At 30.3% G+C, this 19,165-nt stretch overlaps 2 protein-coding genes across 6 annotated transcripts in view; both read left to right on the top strand.

Annotated features, from left to right (window-relative positions):
- The window catches only part of LOC136970811 (uncharacterized), a 424,253-nt gene that overhangs the window by 148,125 nt on the left and 256,963 nt on the right, over positions 1 to 19,165 (top strand). The gene's annotated exons all lie outside the window — the stretch shown is intronic.
- The window catches only part of tgo (Aryl hydrocarbon receptor nuclear translocator homolog tgo), a 139,166-nt gene that overhangs the window by 40,668 nt on the left and 79,333 nt on the right, over positions 1 to 19,165 (top strand). For 2 of the 5 annotated variants that reach the window (XM_067265269.1, XM_067265266.1), the window contains exon 1: positions 3,147 to 3,405. The exons of 2 other annotated variants lie outside the window; for them this stretch is intronic. In XM_067265269.1, coding sequence (XP_067121370.1) covers positions 3,245 to 3,405 — 161 coding nt within the window. In that variant the 5' untranslated portion in view covers positions 3,147 to 3,244. Of the gene's footprint in view, positions 1 to 3,146; positions 3,406 to 15,238; positions 15,725 to 19,165 lie in introns of those variants that run through there. One more of the 5 variants, XM_067265265.1, reaches the window with a different exon arrangement.

Below are 19,165 nucleotides of genomic sequence, written 5' to 3'. Positions count from 1 at the left end.
CCATCCGTCTTGCGGATCGGGATACACACAATGGGCAAAATTGAAACTATATACAGTATGTAGGTTATATAACCCGTAACATGATATCTCTACTAACAAATACAAATTAATAGGAAAAAAGACTTTTCTCGATTTTTTACGAAACATCGAAAAATATTTTTTTAAAGTTTGATATTTTAACGATGTGTCGCTTCCAAATTCATCTTGTAATAAGTTGAGTTATAATTATTAATTAACCAAGCGTCTTTAGAATTTCTTTAAATTCTAAAAGCATCGGTTTTGATCATGCTAAATATATTTAGCTTTAAATTGAGCTGAGAAAAATTAAGTTTTTATCCTGCATAGCTAACTCTAATCCTTTATTTTATATTGAAATAATTTGCAAGCTGTTTTTGATTGTTGAACAGTCTTGTGTTTTGAAAAATGAAAACGTAATCAACTATACACAATACAGACATTAATTTTATTAATTTTTATCAGAGATATTATCAAGAAACCCCGAAAACAATTGTAAAACGAATTCATTTCTTTGAATACATTTTTTGATTAAAAAAAAATCCATAAAATTGTAATTTTTTTGGATAAGTTGTATCTGAACAATATGTTGTTATGACTCCCAACGTCAGAACCGGTTTTAAGTTAGCACTTTATTCCCTTCTACCATTAATCTCGTGATGGCTTGATTAATAGTTATATTTTTGTCGTTTACGAATTTTCTAAATGGATTCTAATCCGGGATAAAAAAAACATTTAAAACTGAGTGAAGTCTTAAATCGTGTGAATAAATCTATTTTCAATAGTCATTTCTAGTAATAAAATAGTATAATTAAATGAAAATAGTTACGTATCTCAATAATTTTTGAAATTCTACATTCACAAATTGCAGAATATTTTTTTGATATTTCTTCAGTGAGTATCAAGATTCGTATATACTTGTTATTAAGGTTGAGGCTTATTCACAAATAATGTGGCCCTCTATTCGGATGCATTCACACAAGGAGTAAAGCTCCTGACTGTTTTAAAAGTTTTTTTAAACTTTTAAAACAGTTACTAGCTTTACTCCTTGTGTGAATGCATCCGAATAGAGGGCCACATTATTTGTGAATAAGCCTCAACCTTAATTGTTTTAATAGTTGAACTTACATGAAAACAAAGGAAATATATATATATATATATGATTTTATTAATTAATAACTACTATCGATGTTTCATAAATTCCAAGTGTTAAAGATAGTTTTGTTTGCACTATTATCATATACGTTTGACTAGATTATTCTTGGGCAAAAAAAATTGCCCGAACGCATTATTTAATTCCGAAAATTTTAAACCAGTTCAAATTTACATCAATAAAATCATCCAATGAATCGTCATTAGAGACAAAATATTACTTTTATGACCTTTTTGACCGCGGTGGTCGCTGGATTGGAAAAGATGAAACAGCTTTATCTCTCTGAAAACGCCATAAATTATCAAAGAAAAAAGTTTACATTGTACTTCACATACATAAAGTTTATCAAGTATACAATAATCAGAGAAAGAAATTTAAATTCTAGAATATATTTAAACTGATTCATTGCAGAAAATCTATTATTCCTTAACGTTATTTGATACTACTACCTTACAAATTTAACTGTCGACATTAAACTCTCCTCCAAGCATTAATGACGATGTTGTGCGATAAATGTAATTCGTCGTGCTTTAAGCGATTTATCGGAAGTGATGAGCCGAATTATATGATTTCCAACAAGTTACAAGATTAAATATCGATTCGTTTATTTCTGATTTTGCAATCAGATGAATTACGTGGTATCATTCCGGTTAATATTTTTCCTGTCGAATTAGCATAAATAACTTTTTATTTGGCTAAAATTTAATATAACTGATCGACAGATATATTGATATTTTAACTTTCTTTGAGCAACGAGATGATAATAAATGAAATTAACGTGATGATTCTACGCAACACTCCAATTCGTTCCTAGTTGCTTGGACGTATACAAAGAACATCGTAGTTTTATTATCACGGGCATGAATGTTCTATCACAGTTAAATTTGAATTTTAATCTCATTTTTCTAGTGTAGAGAATATCTTTTCATCATCCACAGATTGCGAGGCACGCTCTGTTGTACCTCCGCTCCTATGAAAAATGAAAATGGATGCAAATTTATTTTGTATAGCAATTTCCTTCGGGCAATTGTTAGAATGACGGTGTCTCCATCTATTGAACGTACGAACAAAAGTTTTTAGGAGGGGAAAAAATTAGTTATACCGCGTGTAATGTTTCGAGATATATATACAGTTTATATATATATATGTTTTATTCACTTTCGGTTAACTACTATTCGTCATTATATTTAGGAAGGCAGAAATAAGTCCCGTCTATTGTTTGACGATGCACGACATCTGTCTCCCACCACATTGACCCGGTTTCTGTTGCATCGTGCCTAGTTCTCCACCCCCATTCTGCCATTGTCTCCTATCTACCGTGGGAACGATCTCCCACTCGCGTTGACTTGTTTTTTCTCTCGATTCTTTCGTTCGTCGGCATTGGAATACTACAAACTAGTCCAAAAGCCGATGCCATTTCTGAAAATTAAATTACGGGAGCTTTACGTTGCGGTAATACGCTGTCATTTGACAGGCGCCACAGATGTAATTCGCTTCCATTAGTCAGTCTGCTTTTTCAAGACAATATCCAGGTGACAGTGAATACATCTCAATAGAGACGTTTGGCCCGAGGGTCTTTTCGTGACCCATTGCATCCGGTCCACCTGCAGCTGGGTGAAGAAGAAAAACTTATCTCGCTCCGATATCGGGAGAAATGTCCGATGTAAGAATACAATTTCCGTTTCTTCTAACACGCCATGTGTCTATGGCTCAGTGATCGTCCCTCCTGGAAGGAAAAGTTTGACTTCGGTAAGATGAATGGATTAGATTTCTAGTCGGCGTTTTTAAATATCTGCGACTAGAAACGCTCTGTTACTTGACTTTATTACACACTAAGTACTCGTCAAAGATCATAGTACGACGACGGAAACAATGTTAGTGCAGGTAGAGAGACCGCCTCCTGTGGGGCGTGGGTCGTCCACCAGGCTCCACCCCATTACTCCGGCATTGGGTAGCAGGCGCCACTCCAGTTAGCAGCCGGCCTTCTCCACGTTCGGTCACGGTATCTCTACTGTCCGTGTGAATGTGTATGTGTTGTGCGCGTGTGATGCGGTTGAGGAGGACGGTGTGATCGTCATGTTCACCTACGCCGGTCCACCCCATTACACCCCACCGACAACGTACATCGCCCCGCCGGTGGGGGGTGTGGGAAGTGTCGGAGACGTTGCTACGCAAGCGGCACCCACCACCCAAGTACCCTTGACTAATAGTCCACACAGTAAACGTAGGAGATTTATGTAAGTTTTGTTTCCGATTCCTCGCCTAGTCGCAGTATAAGTGGTTGTCTTATGTATATTAAGTGTCGACAGTAATTATACTTAATCGTAAATAATTTACATATTCCATTATTGTATCAACTTATATATAATTAATTTTACTCGTAGGATCGAATAAATACAGTTTATATTTTCATAACGGAAATTAGCGTGTAATGAAATGACAAGCTAGTTTCAAATTTGCCATATTTAATGCTGTTTACGAAGATCGGTTATTGAAAATGCAAAAGTAATAAAATATCCCATAAAAAATTTAAATTTCATAGTATAAATTAATATACTAATATAATAAAATTTCTGTACACACGTGAAGCATCGATAATCGTAAACAATAGCGATTATCATGTTTTATGATGGCGATGATATCTTTAAAAAATGTTTAATGCATTATACAATTACCTGAAAAATGTATCAAAATTGAACAACAGTTATCGAACTTATGTGTTAATTTGATTGAGAACGATACAACGTTTAATATTAATTATTATCTTAAAAAAATATTTTCCAAGTTATTAAAACTGTGCGTGTTTGTATGTTAATCATTATCTGTCAAGCGATGACTAATTATCAAAAGAATATGACTGTTTTTTACATATTAATGTTATGGAGTCTATTGATATGAATACAAAGATGGATTACTTTGTCTTAAAGGTTGGTATTAAACGAGTAAAAGAATTAAGAGAGATTGTCTACATTGTTTTAATTGAAAGTTTACTTAATCAAATAAAGAAACTACGTGGTCAACGACCTTTATAAATACGTAGCTTTACATTCTGAAATCATTTGAGTGATTCGGAAGATTATTTCAACAATGAAAGCTAATGAAATAATAAAAAGCATTGAATTATTTTTGCTATTCTGTAATTTTTTAAAAAAGAACTCATTTTATCAAATGTAAAAATTTTCGAAAGACCAACACAAAAACCGAAAACATTATCTATGAAATTTAAAAAATTAGTTTTTTTAACTCTTGATATTTTCCCTAAAGCAGTTTATGAAAGTTTTGCTTTCTGTAACTACACGTTTCTTTTTTCTCTCTTTCTTTGTAAAAAGAATGAAAGTAAAAAGGGAAGGGAAAAACTTGATAAATTTGTGTCATGAGAAATATTTGGAATATTTGAATGTGAAAAACAGCTTCCTCATCTCAAAGAAAATGGGACAGAGATTTTATTCACTTCATTACGTAAGTATTATAGAGGACGCAATTCGTGTTTATTATCTATCGCCGTGAAAATCGTTTCTAGCCGACTCTTACACCTATAAATGCGCTAAAATCCGTATCAGTGGCCCATAATTCGCCGACCAGAAAAGATATTTACAGGTAGGAAGAAATCTCAGTGTGAGATTGTTCTACTGGCCATTTACTGGCAGAAGGAGTGAGCAAAGACGGGGGAACCATTAGGACACAACCAACAATGGTATCACGACCCACTCCTATCACACTGCAACATTAGTTGCTTTTTTTTCTTTCCCCTCTTTCTACTGCACTCCAGTTCGGCAGTAATGGCGGAATCCGTGCTCCCCGGAGGCGGCAACATCACCTGCCCCATTACCGGTAATTATCTCCGGAGATCCTAGACTATCGATCCACCTGATAGATATATATAGCCAGGAAAAGCCACTCGAAAATGACCGGTTTTAAGAAGTAACCATCGCTCACGTCGCATCACGTTCCGATGTAAACACCTTCACTCTGGTGCCCTGAAAATCTCGGCGACTCAGACGTGCTTTATAAAGATGCCAACTGATTTTTTTTTCTTTACTTAGATTGATCGCCAGCAGTCCACTTCATTAATCTAGTATCATATATATATATGTGTGTATTTTATATATATATACACACACTCGCATACAGTCGATTATTCAGTATTTATAGAGCTCGTCTTTGTTGTTACTATTAAATCTTCTACTCTTCGTGACCGAACGTTCCTCTCGTCCGGTTTGGTGCGTGGATGGGAATAATCTCCTGTTTCACCCCCGTTTGTCGATCACGGTTATTAGGTTAACGGGTTACTTCAGTACATAACCGTTCTGTCGGAATTATTTAATGTGTTATTTGTTGTTGGGTGCCATCCATTCTGTCGTCTGATATGTTTGGAATAATTTTACTTGGCATAAGAGAGTTTTCCCGCTGAAAAAGTTTCTTGATAAAAATGTTTACTTCGACTTTTTTTCCCCCTCCCATTAATTACTTTTCCAATCGATCAAGAAAGTATATCGTGTATGTATTGTTGCGAGATAGATATAGACGAGTAACCTGCGAGAGAATATAATGCCTGCAAGGTAGATTGGAAATTGTGGATCATCCGAGACTTCCTATATTGTCTTATGATTGATGATGGCAATCTAGGGTTAAACAGACGTTCTGTCTACGATTGATAGCTCGGTCAAGTAAATAACTAGATCAGTTTCTCTAGCATTTATTTTGGTGTTTATTTTAAAGATGGTTTAAACGTTGTAACTTGTGGGTTGTTTCTTTTTTAATGTCGAGTTAAACGAATTGCGAGAGTTCTACGTACTGCAGTAATTGGCAGTAAGAAGTTTTCCAGATCATTGTTATGCGGCATTCATATAAACTATTAATTTTTAAAATGTTTAAATTGTGTAATTTCAAATACTATATTTCGAATGAATGCTAATGATACGCGAGCATTGTCTTGATAGTCATTATTCATTGATGTTATCTGTTTCCATTGTGTGAATGTAATGAACCAAGTCTCTTAATAGATTTATGTAATTCTTAATATAAAAATGTATAGAATTCCAGCTGAAAATCTTTTCGATTATGTACTTTTTTTTTCTTTTCTTTTTTGCGTGTTTACATGATATTCTGTTTATGTAATAAGTTTCGTAAATGATACAGTAGTAAAGAAACGCTTAAATGAGAAAATGTTCTGCTGTGTCATGCCTAATCTTTCTAAAAATTATCGGTATAGTGCCGGGTAAAAATTCTATTTTGGATCCAATGCGAAAAGCAGGTATAGTCTACTTCCTAGTAATATTGCATCATCGTTAGAGCGAAGAAAAATAGTTTATATTTTCTCCGGGGCTAAGGTCAAGTAGCTTTTTATAAATTATAATGCATACATGTTCCTTTACCTTATACACTCGAAATTGCAGTGTGTTTTTGAATGCTTTGGTATTTAAATTTGGTTAAATTAATTAAACAAACGTATAGCTTATTATTAACAATGATAGAAACGCTGTATCAAACAATAAACAAAAATTAAATTCTAAAGTGTACTTTGAGATAGCTTTAATTTTAATCTGCTTGATCTTTTAAACGTATTTTTATTTCCCTAGTAATATTACGTACAAATAATTCTCACTAACTAATTGTTTCTATAGAATTTTATTTAAAACTTAAACTATCTAATGAGACATAAATGTTTTTCTTCAACTAATTTATATTTTTAGAACAGAGATTAATTTAGATCGTCTTCGAGCATGTTTAATCGACTGTGATCTCTTAATTATTTCTGTTAATCTGTTTTAAATAAATAAATTAAAACTTTTTTATAATTTAGAATAGTAAGACAAAATAAATAGATCATCACCCCAAAAACCGGTACATTTAAATTTACTTTAAAAAATTGCAGAAACAGTTTATATTGCAAGGAACTTACTCGATTCGCTCTTCTCGTACATCATTTTTGATGTCCTTGACCAAGGAACTACAACACGTCACTGCTAAGCGGAATTAAATTACATTTATTCTACATGTACTAAAATTTGTATGTCGTCTTAAAAATAACGGTTTTCATAATGGCTTTTAATATACGAGGTATCGCCGTGTTGAGAGTGCTTTTAGCTGTACTACATTAAAATAATAAAGAAATTTCACTCGTTTTTCTATTTGCATTTAGATTACGTGGAATTAGACCTTTCCCTCGGTTAGATGCTCTCGTTCAAGATATTTAAGTAAATACTCAATTAATGTAAGCTACTTTAATCGATGACGTTTTAGAAATGAAATTTATGCGCTTTTAAATAATAATTCTTTAAAATATTTTGCGCATTAAAATTGTAATCACCAGTCGAGTATGTGCGAGTGTTTTTATGAAATTTCGGAAGTTTAAAATTTTTATAAAACAAAGAATTCTTTGTTTTCCATATTAATAATTTTTTTAAATAACTGAGTGCATATTTTACGTTTTGTTTATTTAAATGGGAATGAACCAAAAATAACAACGTATTTAAAATTTCATAAATGCAGATTTGAATTTGAATTTTATTCAGTGAAAATAAAACGCCCAAAATTCAATAAATTACATATATAAAGAGCCTTGTATAATTGTATTTAATTTTCGAAATTAAATCAATAATTCCTGAACAAATAACCCCATCGAAATTAATCCTAAACTGATGATAAAACATGTGAAGAGAACAGCGATTGATATTAAATCCGTGAATTTATTTTCCATTAGAGAACAAGAATCGTGTCAGTATTAAATTTATAATGTTACAAGTTTTTCTCCTCCAGATTCACTTTAAAATTATAAATCATACATATTTGATGTTTAAATGCAAACCTTTTAACCCATCATCAGTTTTTATTTAATGGATGCTGAGAGTATCTGATGCAAAAATCATTGATTGCCATCGTTTATTTTTTCCTCGCCGAATTCGAACTTTAAAATTTAATTTTAGCGATAATGTATTCCGTTGTTTAATACAGTCAATGGAAAATTTAATTTTTATACGAATAGAATATTTTCTGTGATGATCGAATTATCCTATGTAGAGATAATCGATGCGCATAGTGGAAAGAAGACTATAAGCACGAAATTATATGAATGGATTAGTATATTAATAGTTCGTGCAATAATCTTAATTACAATTATAATTTTGATAATTGACAAAATAGTTTAATTAATGGACAACGTTCTTTTTTTTCTTGTTTTTAGCTGTCAACACAAAAAAATCTAATCAAATGAAACTATAAAATGTATAAATTGATATAAAAACATAAATATTTATTTAGCACAAGGCTTTTTTTTTATCCTCTGTAAGGCGAAACAAAGCAATACACATGCATGATGCATGCAACATGCATAAATTTGCGTAATTATATATTATTATTATGTTTCTCAAAAATAATATATTGGGAAATAAAATTTAATTTCTCTCTCTCTATTTTAAAATGTTGAAATCCCTCTTAAATAGCTGTTTATTTTAAATGACTTTTTCTTTTACAAAGTCACCCACTCGGTTGATATATATCTATAATATAAATAATCTTTTTAAACTAGATATATTCGTTTTAAGGTTAAGGTTTTCTACGCTGGTTCATGCATAATTATCGGATACCGGCTGTTCACGAGTTTGAACATCTAGTATGATTTTTCCCATTGCCAAGAGAAACACACTATTGTTAGTACACAGAAATGAATCATGATGCTGCCGTAAATTAACAAAACACTTTTAAAAGGCACTGTTGCGTTTTACTTCTAGTAATAGTTACATTTAAATAAAATATTACATTGTATTTTTCTTAAGAATACTTTTCGTGTTCGGCTAAATTCATTCGTCATGCCGAAACGAATATTTAAACACATTGCTTTCGTCATTATTATCATCGTCGTAATCATTCATTTCATTACATGTTTAACAAATTAAGATACATTATTGGATAAATATTGTGTACAAATTATTCATTTATACAAGTGTCATATATTTTATGATCTAACTTCATTAATTCGCGTCACAAAGACAATAATCAGGAAAACATTTTTAAATTGCTTACATCTACGTTCAGATTCGTTATAGAACGCACGTTTTGTTAATTATTTACATCTCTTCGGCAGCCGGACTTAATCAAAGTTTCTTCCATTAATTTATTATGTAATGTTGATGATGATAAAAATAAAGAAAATGCGATTTCGTAATTTTGATTAATTTCCGATTGGCTAGCAGGTTTTTACTAGTAGTAATTATTACTCATTTGAATTCTGTTAGAGAAGAGATGATTTCGCATTTCACTCTATCCGAATTTCATAGTCATTTTCGTTTAAAATAGTAAAACGTATTTCATAATAGTATTCTGTTATGAAACCACAGTTTCCTGTAACATTAATAACAATGACAAAGTCTAAACTTTAAAAATGTCTGTATTTTATATCTTATTGCGTTGAAACATAAGTTCTATTTTTCTTACAGATTTGTCTTTGTTTATTTATATTACATGATACACTTGAACAGTATATTTTAATTTCGTGTATCTTGATATAAATGGCTAGGGAAAGATACGTCTCCGTAACATAGATCTTGACAAATCTTAGACGGCACAGTCTTTCTGCCGTAACATTATAAGATGCTGATTTTCGTTCCTCAATCCTAGGTTCAAATTCTACTCAGGTGTTGGGACTATGAATATTTACACACATTTCAATTGTTATTTGAAGTGTGTGTTTGACCTCGGCAAAATAGCATTTGCGCTCGATAAAAGTAAAAACGAGCAGAAACTGTGATCTGTAATTTTTTTAAATAATTAACTATCCAATTCTAATATTTTTAATAACATTTAAATTGTTACAATAGGCTTTCGAAAACTTATATTTTTTACGTAATAATAAACTAATGTTCTAAATTTTATTCTCTCTTTAGATTTATTTCGTAATATTTATTAATATTAAAATTTTTACAATTATATCTGGACCAATATATTCTGAAATTCGAAGTGTAAAGTATCCGCAAATAAAATTTCTAGGATACGACAAATGAAAAGAAATTACTAGAAAGAGAGAATCTTAAAAGAAATGAGATGGAATTCCAGTTATGAACAACAATCGCAAAAGTCACCTTTCATTTGCCTTTTGTTTATCAAATTTACGCAAAGAATATACGTTTAAGTACCTCATATAGAAACTTCCTATCACTAATTTAATACTGATTGTATTATTCGGGTATCCATTTCGGTTCTTATTTCTTTTGCCGTTTTTCAAGTACGGGTGTGGATCCTGTGTCTGCTGTATCCACACCCGTACTTACTTTAAAACGGAATATCTGAATTAGAAGAAGTTCTGAAATTAACAATATTTTTTTGCATAATCCTGTTTCGTTTGAAAACTCTAAAATATATCGTGAGATAAGAACCAGAGGGTTCTAGCTATATTTTTTCTCACGTTTCGTTTCTTTTTTACTTTAATGTGTTGTTTACACAATCATCTGCCTGTTTACACAAAGTTTTGTCATTTTATGAGCGGTGGAGGAATAGTTTTTGGCATGAAAATTTGGTTATAATCTTCAGAAGTTAGCAAAACTTTAAACTTCAAATTTTTCTGCCGTAAAATTGTCTGCAAGTCAGATAGAATCTCCGGTTTTCATCTCGCGATATGTTAATTAATAGAGAACCAAATTTAACATGGCACTAGTGTGGAAACTTGGCGAATGGGGGAAATGCAATTATGATCGGTAGTAATTAAATTTCTAATTGTAAGATGTGAAAAGTGATTAAATTCAATATTTTTAACGGTATGTAACAAGAAATGGTCTCGGTTATTTGAAATTATTTAATGAAAATGCGGAAATTTAGCGATAAATATCATTTGATTAGTCATATTATATATTAACGGTGTCGGTTGCAGATAGATTGCCGTCTTCCCTCACTAACATTTATTTTATTTTTGTCATATATTTTCTTTCTTAGATATATTTTAGCAATCAAAAATCTTTATAAATCCGTCAGTGGCTCATACAACATTTGAAACTTATATAGGCCTAAAATTTATTTTCTAATTTATTTGCTGTTTTAATAATCGTTCAGATTCATTAGTATTAATCAAAAATAGGATTTGTGTTTTTAACCTCATTGTTTATTGTAAAATCTAACGAGGAATTCTGGTGAAGATTCGAACAGTTATTTTCACTCAATAAAAAAGTTCAATCTTCATCTTTTATTATTTTAGGATTCTATAACTCATAATTTTAAACAATAATGAATCATGATATTAAAATATTTTGCTAGAGATATGAAAGTTTCTTAATTAATAAATTAATACATGAATCAACTGCTTATAACTTGTTATTCAGATGTTAATTATACTTGAAATTCTTAATGAAAATGTTAGAATGACTGCAAAACGTAGATCTAAATTTAGCATTCGTATAATTATAATCGATTGTGTTTAGTTTGTCGTGTGGTAGATATATTAAATATTTATGCATATATGAAATTAAATTTTTAGATAGAGAGCCTTTAAAATTACATTTACGGAATATAAATTTTTAGTGTATCGGGTTAATAAAATTTTAAATGCTAGAATCTCTTTTATGTATACACTCTTTTTTTTTAGTAGAATAGCATTGAGCAAAATTATTCTCTGCAGTAAAATAACAATACGATTTAGCATCAGAAATCACAGTTAATATAATTTCAAATGGTATATTAGTATATCAATACTAAAATTGTTCATTTAATTATGTAGGAAATTCATAATTTAATTAAATCGTGTAAAAATTCGACACTGTAGGGCCGAAACGCGTTTAAAATGTTCTTAATATTATTTCAGTTTTAAAAAATTTGTTTTAAAATTGAACACTTAATCCACTAACAAATAAAATTTAAATAATTTATTAATTCTAAAATTCTTTTATTTGATTTTTCCTTATTTGTACAGATATAAATTTTACATTAAATAAGCGACGTTCAAATTCAATTATAATTTCGCAAATTATGATAATTAATTCAGTCCAAAAAAAAGTAAATATTTTAATAGCTTCTGCATAAATATTTTTATACAGAATTTAGACTTAGGTTTATCGTTGCCTTTCTTGTCAGCATATCATTCATAAATTTATATTTCTTACTTTTAAAATCAACATTATTCATTTAGAAATGTTGACTTATCGTTAGCATTTAATGTTAATATATATATTTTTTTAAATTCAAAATATTTAATCCGCTAACTAGAATTTTCATTCAGAAATTAACATAAATTATATTGTATTTTGATATCACTAAGATTGAAAAATGGCGTCACTTAGTGAAAGTCATTTTACTTAAGATTTTCTTATGTCAAGACTCGAGATGGGCAATATTTCAAGAGTCTTATAAACTTTTTTCCCGTTTAAAAACTTGATTTTAAATATTGGAAAGTTTCTAAAGCTTTTTTAAACAAAAAATTTTATCATCTAATTTTATGAGTGTTTTCAGACTTCAACGTAAAATCATACTTAGCTTTGTTTTGTTACAGAAATCTAAGCTACTTTATTTTTATACCAGTAATTGTCTATAAATGGCTCTAAAATATTCGGAATTATTAGAATAACGTTTTTTTCCCCGGAAAATAGTTTAATCTACATAATGAATTGTTTTTAGTATTGACATTACAATAATGTTTGAAATTTATTCATAAGCGTAACGCCATAGTGGATACAGTAAGATGTCCTAAATGACAATCTGCATTAAAAAAATAACCATTTCAAAATGGAATTCGAATCGTTATAGTCTAACAACTCTTCTGTCAGATCGGTAATTTTGTAACAATCTCATTTTTTTCTAATGACAATATCTGTTCTGTGCAGAACATAAATTTATTCAATTTTATCTTTTATTCTTCATGCTCACGTTAATTTTTAATCTTCTATACAAAGTCATGGAATAGATTCAATTTTTTCCTCCTTTTCGAAAGGGAAAATTGAATCTGTTCGTTTTTACGTTTCTAATGAATACCCTGAAAAATGATTACGTTTTATTTTCACGAAATCCAATATTTGAACTTTTTTTTGCCTAAATTTTAACAATTGGAATTGAGGGAGGAAGGATAAAACTTCTATCCATTCACTCTTAATTATGTAAACATGACTAGACTGGATAACTTAGGCATATTTGCTGTTCTGGAATTATTTACAATATAACGAGCGATTATTTATTGTGAGATCTGTGCCGGGACTGCAATTTTTAAGCGTATTTTTAATTTATTTCATTTAAAATATATGCTCTCCACCTCAAATTAGTAGTATCTTGTCCCTGTACATCATACTTTTCCTTTAACAATAGAGTCGAGCCGATTAACTGCTTTCGGATGAAAACTTTTGAATTGAAATAACGTGACTTTCGATGGAAACCGGAAGTTCTTATATCGTCAGTCGAAACCTCCTGCCCCTAAGGTTTCCATATCTGGTCTCGGATTTCATGTATCTAATTCCGTTCTCGAGATTTAGGAAAGACGGACGGCCGAGTGGGAATTTATAGGTATACAATTTTTTTCAAATTGCAGCTCGATGATCAGTTTTTTAAATATGTACAGAGGTTATCAACGATTATCTAGAAGTTAACTTTACGAAAATTATACAGTTATCTTTCTAATAATTTCTTTGTTAGCAAAAGGCTGATTTTCTGAAACCAAAATAAAATATACTTTTGTATAGTTTTTTCTAATTTTATAGCATTAGTTTAAAGATACATTTTTTAACGCTCTTTTTCCAAATGAATTAATGTGAAGTGTTTGATTATTTTAGAATTCCAAACAAAATTTTCTCTTAATTAACGCTTCTAGTCCTTTAAACGTTATTTTATTAATGTTAGTCTATTGTGACTATAACCTATTCATAACAATAGGACTTATTATACTAATTTAACTTGCTGATGAAATTAGATATTGAATTTGTCTATCGGTTCAAAAGAATAAACTTTTTTTATTTGCACCTGTATATAAGAAAATATCGTATACAAGTGCAGATAAAGAAAGTTTGAACCCATAGATGAATTCAATCTCTAATTTCATCCACAAGTTAAATTAGTATAATAAGTCCTATTGATATCAATAGGTTATAGTCACAATAGACTAACATTTAAAAAAAAAATTATTACTACTAATAAACGTTTAGTTAGAATTGTTTTAATTTTAACAATTTTCTACATCTATGTGTCGAAGAGTTTACGTAAATTTAAAATAGTGTATACTATCTAAATATACCTAATTGGTTCTGTTATTAGCCCAACAAGCGACATTGTTAAACTTATAAATAACTCATTCCTGAATCTGTTTCAGACATGTAAATAACCATTATGTGTTGTTTTGACTTAATAGTGAGTGAATAAGTTACGAAGTGATTGCTTACCATAATTCTATTATTTCACTGATTATTAGCGTAACTATTAAGGCTAGTAATTGAAATTTATTTACAGGAAATTAGTCCTTCTATACATTAGAAATTCTTTTGCCGTCTAGAAAAGAAAATTTAATTTAATATAGTAAAGCCGACTTTATTTCGGTGGGTAACTTCGAATCGATATTCAATTATTGAAATTTTAAATAGAAGAGCGCGGATCCGATCATAAATGATTCAGAAGAATAGCATCTGTAATGAACCGATCGGCTCTCTCTCTCTCTCTCTCTCCCTCGCTCCATATATTTGATTTTTACTTAAAATAATCATCGATATCTGCAGTCGTAATTAGTTGATCGATTCTTTCAGATTGTCTATTTTGTAATACCATATGCAGCGTTGATTCTAATTTATTAACATGCAGTGTGAGCGATATATTTAAATATTAAACAAGAAAATCATGACCGGAAATTACTATATATCGCATGTTCAATAACATTAATATATTGTAGTCTGTATGATACATACTCGTTGAACGCACACGCTTCTGCGGTCTCTTCGTTCCCCGGCAGGTGAAATGTTGACACATCATTAGTTCCGAAGGCCATGAAGTAGACAACTAGGAGGCCCCTCTTTTTTCCAGCCTATTTCTGAATCGTTTCGTTAAACTTAATGCGTAACAATGTAAGATTCGGTATCCGGAATGTTTTCGAAATTATTTTCTTTTTGTTAGCAAAGGCTTTCGAAACCTCGATAAAAGTGATAATTCGAGAGAATTATTTCTAAAACTTATTTCTAACTAGAGAATGATATTCTAACTTCAGTCCTTCACCGAGATAATAATATGACAAAAATGCGTATCGTTATGTAGCTGATATCTCTCGGGAGAAATATGTATACCTGGACGACCGAGATAACCAAGTTAGCATTCTGACATGGAGTGTATCTCCTTGTTTATTGCAGCATCACTTAGTGTTATGAGACAGGTAAATTCATGTTGATGCTCCAATAAGAAAGCGAGCCGGTCGGTTGCGATGTAGATGATCCAGAGTCGACGTCCGTGTGAAAAGGGTGTGTCTAGCCATAGAACTGGGGCGTATCTGCTTAATGATAGTTGTATATACACATTTCATTATCAGCGGTATAAAAAGGCTGGAGGAAAGAAGAGAAAGAGATGCGAACGATCATATTGTCTTCATTCATTGACCGAGACAGCATTACCCTCCAGGTGCTACTTTGCTTAATATTATTTAATGTAATATAGTGTTGACGTTGGAGGAAATTTTATTTTATTTTGTTATTAGTCACGATATTAACGGACGTTTTAAACGTAATGATCTTGACAACAATAGAAAAATAATTTTGTAGTAGTAAGCTACTTAATGCATTTAAAAGTGTTATTTTTTTAAAAAAATAGCTATTAAAAGTGAATACTATAATTAAATCTCATTCGTCAACAAAAGACACAGTAAAATCGACGTAAGTACTACATTAGTTAGTTGAGAATGAAATGTACTGTACTGATACGGATAAATATCGAGATCAGTAGAAAGACAGTGGCGCCAGTGAACATTTTACGATCTTTTTATATCCGTTTATGTATTAAATGTTACGTGAGCGAGTAGGATAAGGTTAACCTCTACGATATTTTACAATAGCCATGTGGATTTGCTCTTTCCCGCTCGGTTGCCATCCCAAAATATGAATAGATGTAAAGTTTAATGGCAACTTCGCGTCGATCGAAACGCGATATAATTTGATGATTTAACAAGTAAGAAACGCATCAGATATTCGATTGCGCATCTCGGACCTCCGCCCATATTCTTGTGTTCGAAGAAGAGTAGGTGTCTGGGAATGAAGGGTCATAGGTCAACGATTCAGCTTGTCGTAGCATACCTGTAGGTAATTAGCTGGCCGGTTTCCCTCGCTCGCAATTAAACGGCGTGACAACATATATCATGGCTGAAGGAATATTGTCCGTTTTACAAGGTCGCGTATGTCATGATTCTCGCAGCTGCTTCACTTGTATTGTTTTCGAAGTACCGGATCTCTGCGGCTGATCATAGGAATTACAGGCTCTCCCATTTCTAATAAATAGGTGACCGGGTCTTAAAAGTTTGCTGTAGAGGCGAGCGGAAGACTGCGCATCTGGTGATATTTCTATCGATTCGTTCCTTGTTTGAATTACGCCGTATTAGATTATTCTGTCTGCTTTGAAGCACTTTGTTTTTTTCGTGTTTCTTATTGCCATTCGAGATGACGATTTTTTTTTCCTCTTATATCTTTGCCGAATCCAACTGCTCCTTTACAAATAATAGCATTATCGGTTTATCTGGACGTAAAGAAATATTCTCGAGTTGTTTTTCGCTCGCTTCTATCCTTGCGTAGTAAAATCCTAGTAAAAGGTGAAATGTGTCGGTCTAAATATTAGTTGCGGAGATGTATACACCTAAACGGTTTTAAAACGTAAGCATCGCAGAATGCGAAATTTGGTTTGGAGTCCAAACCCCATTTGGGCCTCCTAAAGTTGGTTTCGAAGGGGAAGCGTAAATTTTTCTTTAACAATGCATTCTTGTGAACGGATATCGAGCTCCTTTTTTTCCTCGGATTGTTGCTAGCTAATAAAATGATTTGTCTTTTTGCTTTAAATGGTAAGAAAATCTTTGCAGTTTTAATACTTTACTCCGAACTATTTGGTAAATTACATTGATGGATATTAAAGCCTAACTGATAGATTAATTATCAGCATTAAAAGATACTAAAAATATACCTTGGAAATTGATCCGGGACGAAGAGTCAGGGTTAAAAATTAATAATAATTTTCTTTTTTAAAAAGAGACCCTTTTGACGATGTTTCTGCTATAAAATATTCAGAGCAGTTCCAATTAAATAAAATTATCTTCTTTTCGTATCAAGTTGTAAACGTAGTTTCGATTTAAGTGAAATTATTTTTTATTTTGAATATTTATAGAAAGGCTTAACTAACTGTCCCGATGACTTTTCTAGTGATTGGTCTTGTTTTTATATGGAATTAACAAACTCATAATTTTATAGCATTAAATTCTTAAAAATAGTATATATTTTTAAATTTTTATTTATTCCAGAATAATAATAATAAAAGGAATTCGTAAAGTATATTTTGAAGAAAAGTCGTTATTCTATTTATTGTGTGCCATAATTAATATTTCATGTAATTTTAACAGGTGTACAATGCATTACGACCTTATTTTTTTTCTTAGACTTTTATTTTATTACTTTGAGAATAATGATCAATATCTAAAATGTAGGTTAATATTATGCGACTAAGGAGGAAAAAAAATCGCATTAATGCTTTTGTATATGAACATTATGCAGACTATAACATCAATTAACAGTCACGAAATGGACAAATCTATTAAGTTAATTTTAAGATTTGTTTTAAAAAAATTATACACGTTTATATTAAAATTCCCTGAAATTTTTTAAAAATAATTAAAAAATATAAATACGATAATTAGTTTTTACATTGAGAAATGAATTTTAAATTTTCACTTATTTCGATAATGCGTGCACATTTTAATTGAAAAGAATAAATTTAATATAGTTTAACATTATAAACATTAATTTTGAATTTATAATAATATAATTTATCAAAAATGATGGATTTCTTTTTAAATATTTAATAGTAAGACTAAAAAGAAGAAGAAACAATTACATTTTTCTAGTTGATTCACTCACGAATAATCGAATATTGCGTTGATTATTTACTATTTAAATAGTTTGTTTAGTTATTCATTATTTGAATTAAATATATTTATAGAAAAACAAAGTTATAAAAATTTTTCGAAGGTCATATGACAATTTCTTCATGTTCAAATTTTATGAAATTTTAAGATTGTTTTTAACTATATTTAATTAAATATATATATTCTTGAGCTGAATCACCAATTCAGTTTGCCTTCGGAATCTTATTTTAGATAATGACTACACAATTTTTTTTTAATTGTGTAGGCCAGCTACAATATATATAATCAATTTTTTATTATTGGTTTTATTTTGATATAAAGTTTATATCGAAATTAATGTAAAATAACGGACAAAAATTTTGTCACAGCTTTCTCAGAAACTCCGCCATTTCAAAATTTTAGAATTTATTAGCTTGGTAAGTTTACGTGGATCTAAATATAGCTTAAAGAATTTGTAAATGTCAAAAGGTTATTGGATGACGAACAAGTCATTATATTTTTTTAATTATAATTTTATCATTAATTAAGTCTCATTTCAATATTTGATCAGATTTTCTAGGCTAAGTAAAAATTAAATTTTGTTTTACATTTATTGATTCCGCTTATTGACGTAATTTTTGCATTATTTTAATATGTTGAATAAAACTTTAAATAATTAATTTAGAAAATTATTATTGATGATAGCTTTCTGCGCTGATTTTCTACCTTGTTTACGTTTGATATGTATCCAGGCCTTTGTTAAGAGTTACGTTTCGAATTTTTGAAATTGGGGTTTTTCCTTATATTGATTTCTCCTCTTAAATATACATTTTGATATTAAAATATGAATATTCGATTCTTGAAATAGTGACTAACATTTCTAACAAATGAATTTGAATACCATACCATATAACTCAAGTTTTTCCGTAAAAAAACTTTGTACTTTATACTGTGTGCTTGAATTT

The sequence above is a fragment of the Centruroides vittatus genome, unplaced genomic scaffold (genome assembly GCF_030686945.1).
Source record: "Centruroides vittatus isolate TY-2023 unplaced genomic scaffold, ASM3068694v2 contig_2190, whole genome shotgun sequence".
NCBI lineage: Eukaryota > Metazoa > Arthropoda > Arachnida > Scorpiones > Buthidae > Centruroides > Centruroides vittatus.
This window is presented reverse-complemented; position numbering and strand designations above follow the sequence as displayed.